Source organism: Acomys minous (genome assembly GCF_964271855.1).
Source record: "Acomys minous genome assembly, chromosome: 2".
In the NCBI taxonomy this organism is placed as follows: Eukaryota; Metazoa; Chordata; class Mammalia; order Rodentia; family Muridae; genus Acomys; species Acomys minous.
Window position 1 is genome coordinate 70,484,741 of NC_140484.1, and position 7,570 is coordinate 70,492,310.

The 7,570-nt window shown below is 50.7% G+C and overlaps 1 protein-coding gene across 4 annotated transcripts in view; it reads left to right on the forward strand.

The window, feature by feature from the left end:
- Window positions 1-6,902, forward strand: part of RGS10 (regulator of G protein signaling 10) — a 42,374-nt gene extending 35,472 nt beyond the window's left edge. For all 4 annotated transcript variants that reach the window (XM_084764525.1, XM_084764527.1, XM_084764524.1 and 1 more), the window contains one exon: window positions 6,471-6,902. In XM_084764525.1, the coding sequence (XP_084620651.1) occupies window positions 6,471-6,617 (147 nt within the window). In that variant the 3' untranslated portion in view covers window positions 6,618-6,902. The remainder of the gene's footprint in view (window positions 1-6,470) is intronic.
- Window positions 6,903-7,570: the final 668 nt, after the last annotated feature.

Consider the following 7,570-nt stretch of genomic DNA (forward strand, 5'->3'; position numbering starts at 1 on the left):
GACGGCGCACGGGCTGGGAAGGCATATGGATATGTGCCAGAAAAGCACTGAGCTCATGTCATGTCATGGCAGACATGCATAACATGCCACTGAAGTTTGAATTCGAGTTTCACAGACTCCAGGGAAGCCTGGCTAGCCCACACTGAGGGAGCATATTTTGCCCTACGCAGGGGCTCTCTCTGACTCCGTTTCCGGCCTCCTTGGAGTTCTGATCCCGCCCTTGACACATTCACCATGCCTAGCAGTCCTGTCTACAAACTAGACGTGCTTTCCAGAGTGACAAAACCTTCATGGTGGCCTACTCATGCTTAAGGGGTCTGCAGTCTCTGTCTGGCACTACCCTCCGCTGTCGGCCAGCTACCCTCAGACCTCCTGGGTGCACCCTGCCTGCTGCTTCAGAAGAGGGAGAAGGGTCTCCAGCTCATAGGGTGGGCACGTGAGAGATGCAGGAAGCGGCTTCCTCCCCCTCTATTCACACAGATACAGGTCAGTTCTGCCATCTAGGTGCAAGGAAAGGGGGCTGCAGGGGGTGTGTGTGTGTGTTTTAGAATGACAAGTCAGAAATCCCGTTAGCAAACTCTGTGCTACATTGAAGGACTAACAAGTTTTCCTCATTAAGCGGGTTGAAGTAACCCAGAAAAAAAAAAGGGTGGGGGGGTGGATGGGTGGGTGGGTATTTCATTTAGCTCCTCTCATGTACTTGTTTCTGGGTGATCAAATAGTTATCAGACTCAAAATGCAGTGGGCGGAGGCAGTGGGTTAACTTGGAGTGGCCATCGTTCAGAGTCTGAGTGCTTCAGGTGGAGGGGGGTCTGTCCCTAGGCAAGCCTGATGGGCACTGGAAGGGTTTGTTGTTTGTTTGTTTGTTTTGTTTTGCCTTTTCAGATCCATCTGGGATTTGAGGATGTGAGGGTGTCTAGGTGATGCAGGGACCCTGTACTGGACGGCAAGGCACAGGGTGCTGTTGTGCAGGCATAGGGCGGGCGCCCATCGCTCTTTCCTCCCAGTCCACAGCAGGGGATCCCAAGCAACCGGCTAAACAGTTTATGGTGCAGGCATGCAGATGTGGGGCCTGCAAACCAGGGGCCTTGCTAAGCCACATCTGTTCTGGCAAACAAAACAAAACAAAACAACAACAACAACACAACAAAACAAAACAAAAAACCCCACAAAAAACTTGGGAAGCAGCCCAGCTGCCTACTTAGGATTTTTCTGCCTTGCCGCCCACTGGAGTCAAATCATCTTTGTGCTCAGAGGCTTTCCTGGCCACCTCAGCCTCTTCCTACCCCTGCCTGAGCTGTTCCCATTTTCTCCTCTTCTCTGCAGATGCCTAAGATTTCCACCGCATTGTTTAGGTCAGGGTCAGGTGCTGGTGGTGTTGGCTTGCCTGTCAGAGGACCAACTAAGGTCCTAGGGCTAGCTCATCTCTTCCTGAGTTGAGGCTCACTAATGTCTTGACCTTGAACTTCAGGCCTTCAGGACCGGAAGGTAGCTCATGTCTGTGTATCTGTTTTAGTGGTTTCCTGGTCAGTCAGTCTCATGTGTTTTCAAACAGCAAAGGAGACTGGGAATCTGAAACCAGCTGTGGGAAGGGTCTGGCTTCCTGATGAAGGGTCTGGAAGAACAACTCGCCTTAGCTGCAGCTTCTGGTCAGTTTTTTGCAGGCTGTGGCCGTGCCATTCCTGTCTGTCACTCTTCTCAGATGGCTTCCTTCTTTCTAGGTCTCTCTGTGTGTCCTATCCTCTTTGGAGAAAAACAATTGTCTTTGGATCGGGGGTCCCCTATCCTGTAGGGTGATTTCAGCTTGAGAGACATCACCAGATCTGTTTAAAAACAAATTCATGTTTTGAGGTTCTTGGTGAGGTTCTCAGTGTTTTGAAAACACTGTCCAAGCTGTTTCTAACCTTTACGACTATTCCTTCCCCACTAACATATTTGGCATCATTGCTTAAAATTCAGTACATTTTTGAAATTAAATATTCAGTCACTTAATGTTTATGGGCAAGTTTCCATATTCAACTCTTTGCAAATCTTATATATTCTCCCTCCCCCCACCCTCTCTTTTCTCATGTGGTAAAATCCTGACTTGGAGCATGCCTGTGTGGCCCAGGCTGGTCTTGAACTTGTGATCTTCCTGCCTCTTTTTAAATTCTTCTTCTTCTTCTTTTTTTTTTTTTTTAACATTTACTTCTTTATTTGAGGGGCATGGAGCACAAGTGCCATGGCACATGCATGAGAATCAGGGCAGCTTGCAGGGCCAGGGAGCAAACCTGTCCCCAGGTCACCAGGCTTGGGTGGCCACCATCTTTACCGTCTGAAACATCTTGCTGGCCCCCAGACCTCGTTTTTAATGACTGCATAGTGTTCTGCCGCACACGTGTCATATGGGTGGTTTGGTGCATGGGGCGGGGAGATGGCCCTGTCAGCCTCAGCCTCCCTTCTGTCTCTTGCTCACAGTTAGGGGCTGAATTGTGCCCTCCTTCTCCTGCCCCACTTCACGTATTGAAATCCTAACTTACTGGCCTCCAGATTGTGAGGCAGGGCCTTAGAAAGGATAATCACGTTAAATAAGGTCATATGGGTGGACCCTGGTCCAAAGTGACAAGTGGTTTTTGTTTGTTTTGTTTTTAAGTGGTGTGTGTGTGTGCGCGCGCATGCGCGCGTGCGCGCTCATGTGCGTAGAGACCAGAGGACAACTTTGAGGAGTTGTTTCTCTCCTTCCATGTTTGTTTGACTTCTGGAAATCCAGCTCTAGTTACCAGGCTCTCATGGCAAGCTCCCTCCCTGCCGGGCCATCTTGGTGGCCCCTGATGTGCGTTCCTATAAGACACATGTAGAGGATGGCCATGCGACACAGAGAGATGCCTTGAAAGAAGTCAGCCAGCTGATTCTGGCCTCCAGAACCATGAGGGAAAGCTGTTTGTCTGTCACACTGTGCCAGACAGAGCTGGGAGCAGCCCTTACCATCCGGCAGAACACAAGCCCCCAAGGGCCTGTTTCCCTCCTCTGTGAAACCGCAGTCCCCTAGGGCCTTGTGATAGTTTCATGGGAGATGCTTTATCAGCTGCCTGGGGTGTGTGGCCACAGACCTCTCAGCAATATCGGGGCCCCGCCTCAATGTCTGCTGAACACACGGGAAACATATGCTAGGCTCCTCCATGGCCATTTGTCCTGTGAGAGCCCGTGGTCAGTAGCTTGGGAAGGATTTGTCGTCAACTTCTGCATGCTCTCTGTCGCCCATGAGGGACTCTATGGTGGAAACACACACTTATGTCCCTGCCAGGAGGCCTTTGCCAATAGCAGCGGGAAGCTGGGCTCTGGGTCCCATGCAGAGCCACAGGGCTGTGGGCATCCAGGAGGATGAAGTCTTCCCGGGCCTGCTGCCCACAGCTGCTTGCTAGTCCCTCCAGCACCTAGAGGTGATGAGCACCAGGCACCTAGAAGGCATGGCCTGAGGACTTAGAGGCTAGCTGGGCATTCACACCTGCCCACCACAGGGAATGGCCCTGCACCTTCTTTAAATAGTTTGTGACAGGGACAATGAACTCAGCAGTTAAGAGCACTTGACACACAAACCTCAGTTTGGTCCTTTGACCCTGTAGCGGAGGAAGAAAACCAAGTTCTAAAAGATGGGTACACGTGTGCCGGTACCCACATTCCTCCTCCCCCGAGCCCACAAATATCCATTTATTTTATTGTTTTACATGCGTGTATGTCTAGTGCCATGTGCAGCCTGGTGTCCTCAGAAGGAAGCGTCTGATTCCCTGGAATTGGAGTTACAGATGGTGACTCACAGTGGAATCACCGTGTGGGTGCTGGGAGTTGAACCTGGGTCCTCTGCACAAGCAACAAGTGCTTTTTAATTGCTGAGCCACCTCTCCAGCTTTTTTTTTGAGAGGGGTTCTCTGTGTAGCCTTGGCTGTCCTGGAGCTCTCCCTGTAGACCAGGCTGGCCTTGAACTCACAGAGCTCTGCCTGCTTCTGCCTCCTGGGTGCTGGGACTGAAGGTGTGTACCACCACCGCCCTGTGATAAATACTTTTTAATTTTTTTTTTTTTTTTTTAAGTAAAAGAGTTCCCATCCAAGAGGCTGAGTTGGTAGAGGGAAGCAGAGCCTCTGGCTCTTGGGCGCCACCCCCAAACAAGGCAGCAGCCCTGATTCAGTCCCCCCCCCCCCCACTGCATACCCTGGGTACCCCCAACACACCCCCTTCTCTTCTCTCTGAGGCCTGGGCCTCACAGGCACAGAAGGCAAACAGGATACTCCTCTTCCACCCACAGAGCTGCAGATGAGAGGCCCTACCCCTGCTATTGCTGTTGGTCGGGTTTGCTGGGTTTGCCAGGGACCGGGGTGGGGGTGGGGGGGGTTGGGAGGTAGAGGGGAGTCTAGGGCTGTATGCCAGGGGCCTGGGGAGGTGACCAGGTACAAGACTGCATGCCAGGAAAGGCCTTCATGGAGCTGGCCTGGAGCATTTGTTGTGGAGTCTGAGTCAGGTGGGGTGCATGTAAGATTCCCTTGGGGGCCCATGTACTTGAAGGATGAAGGATGCTCAGTAGTGATACCTGCTTAGCACATTGTGTGGGAAGTCTAGAGAGGAGAGTGGGGTCTCTTATCCCCAGCCTCCTCATGCTGCTGCTTCTGTTTTTGTTTTTGTTTTTTTTTAACTTCTGGGGTGTTATCTTTTCTTTAAAAATTGATTTGTCCAAACCTTAGCAAGTTATACTCACCTCTAAGATTACAAAATTGATACAAAATAGGTGACTACACCAGAGCTTGGGTGAGCTGGCAATAGCCCCAGGGGACTGGCAGGCCCCGGGAAATGGCAGGCGTAGCGCAATGGCAGGCTTTGGTTGAACAGTTTATAAACATCTCAATGTGCCAAATGTTTTCTGGGTGTGGTCTCTGCAAAATGGGTGGTTTGGTTCTCTCACAGCCCGCCTGGGAACAGGAGGGTGGAAGGCTCCCGTCCTCTTGGAGGAAAGACCCTACCATCTCCTGAGCAGATGTCCCGAGGCCTTGGCCTCTATGTGTTTGGAGAAAACAGGTTTTAAAAAACTGTCAGGATTTTACCACCCACTTGTCAACCCTGCCTGACAGTGAGTGAGTGACATTTTAGAACTTTTCACTCAGCCAGACATGAGCTCCTGCTGTACCGGAAGGCACCCTGGTGTGCGTCTTGTAGCTCTTCGATCTGAAGGAAAGAGACACAACAGAGACAGAGGCGGTGACATAGAGATGGACTACGTCATGAAGAGAGGGTTCTCTACACTAGGAGGGAATGTGCCATTCTTTTCTTTCTTTCTTGAGGGACCCTGAGCAGTAGTGGATCTGGGCTCCAGGGAGCATGGCCCAAGAACAGGAGGCTTCTGTGTGGAGACAGCCCTTGCTGGAGCATGGGTAGTGCTGGCAGGTGCAACTCTCTGAGCTTTCAAGGACCTGGGCTCCATCCTGTATCCTCAGCCTGGATGTACCTCCGAATCACTGATTCCTAGTGACCTCAGCCCAGCTGGCTTGCAGGGGGTCTGCCCAGCTGCCCACTCCAATTCTTTGCAACTGAGACCTGGTCCTGTGGCCTCTCCTAAGGGAGACTGCGTGGTCTGTGTGCGCAGCACAGACGCGCTCCCTTCATCTCGGCATGGTAATAGGTTTGAGGTCTCTATTTGGTTTTTAGAGACAAGGTTTACTCTGTGCAGTCCTGCTTGTCCTGGAGCTTGCTCTGTAGACCAGGCTGGTCTTGAACTCACAGACACCTGCTTGACTGAGTCTTAATATTAGGCTTTAAAAAGTTCTTTGTTTTAATTTGTTTTTGTTTGTTTGTTTGTTTGTTTTGAGACAAGGTCACACGTAGCTCAGTCTGGACTCACACCCACTATGTAGCTGAGGCTGAACTTGAACTTCTGAGTGCTGGAATCACAGGCATGTGCCACCACACTCAGCCAGAGAAGATTCTTAAAGGGCCATTTGATGCACTGGTATTACTCAGGCTGGGGTGCGTCTGTACTTACATGGAAAACAAAGATGTATTTGTACATGCGATTCTCTAATCTATAGAGTCCACAGAGATTATTACACCATGGCCAAAAAAGGTGCAGGAAGTCTGCCTTGTCCAGCACAGCCCTACCCCTAGTGGTGGTGGTGTTCTTATTGTTGATATTGTCCGTGTGTGCATGTGTGACGTGTGTGCCAGCGTGGATGTGTGCAGGCCATGGCGTCTGTGTGGAGGTTGGAGGACAACTTTTGGAAGTCAATTCTCTCTTTTTCTACTGTGGGTGCTGGGATTCGAACTCAGGTCTTCAGGCTTGCATGGCAAGCACTTTTACTTGCTGAGTCATTTCATGGGTCCTACACTAACATGTATTAATGTGTGTGTGCGTGTGCGTGCGCATTGTTTGGGCCACAGTGGGTATCTGACAGGGCGATTTATGGTCTGGCATTGGCGGTAGTCACCAGAATCTTCTCTTCTGTCCTTAGATCTTCAATCTCATGAAGTACGACAGCTACAGCCGCTTCTTGAAGTCTGACTTGTTTTTGAAACACAAGCGGACGGAGGAAGAGGAAGAGGACCCCCCTGACGCTCAAACTGCAGCTAAGCGAGCTTCCAGAATTTACAACACATGAGCCCCCAAGAGCTGAGACCATCACCCCCTAGGGAGCGGAGGGATGGACTCTCGGAACTTCGCAAGTGTCGCTGCTTTGTCATATTTGAGGACTGGAGTGTGCAAAACGTTCCCTCGGGATATGTGTATTTCATTAACTGTTTGACCAGCAACGTTTGCATGACAGCTAACCTTCCATTAAAAACAAAAGTAGCTTTGAAGTTTCAGTTCACAAAACAAGTGAGGTTTCCCCCAACACTGGACCCTCCGAGCATTTTAATGTGATTAAACATCTCATGAGGCCACAGGTAAAGTCTTTAGCCACTCCATTTTGTAAGCCTTTGCCCTGCCCTTCTGGCCGGGGCTGTGTATGTCCACAGACCCTCTTGGTTAATGACCCAAAGCACACGTTTGTCTGACATGAACAGGGATGGTGGGGATAGTTTGCCGATTGCTTTTGGGCTAAATAGTTCTTGAGAGAAGTTTAGTGCTATCCAAAGCAAATCTCTGACTGCTGCTAAAGATCTGGGGAGTCAAAGGGCTGTTGTGTCTCATGGGGGGTGTGTGTGTCCTGGTCCTTTAATCTATGACATTTCAGGCAGCACCCATTTAAAGATCAGCCAGGCAGAAAACAAAGGAGAAGTTGCTCAGGGTGATGGCTGCTCCAGGTAGCATCGGGGAGGGGTGGGGGAGGGGGGAAGGGGACCTCAGCACAAGATGTGTGGGTGAAGATGATGAAGATGGGATGTTCCCCTCTCCCTGCCTAGGGACAAAACAACCCTGGACCCGCTGTGCCCATCTTTCTCCACTTGTGAACTCTGGCTTGCGATTCCAGTGAGGGGAAAGAAGTGCTGCTACATAACTTCAAGTTCAAGGCTAGCCTGGTCTAAAGTCAGCCCGCCGAGGATGGGTAGAGAGGCTGGGAACAGACCAAAGGGTTCCAGCCTCCCCAGGTCACTCCTCGTTTACAATGGA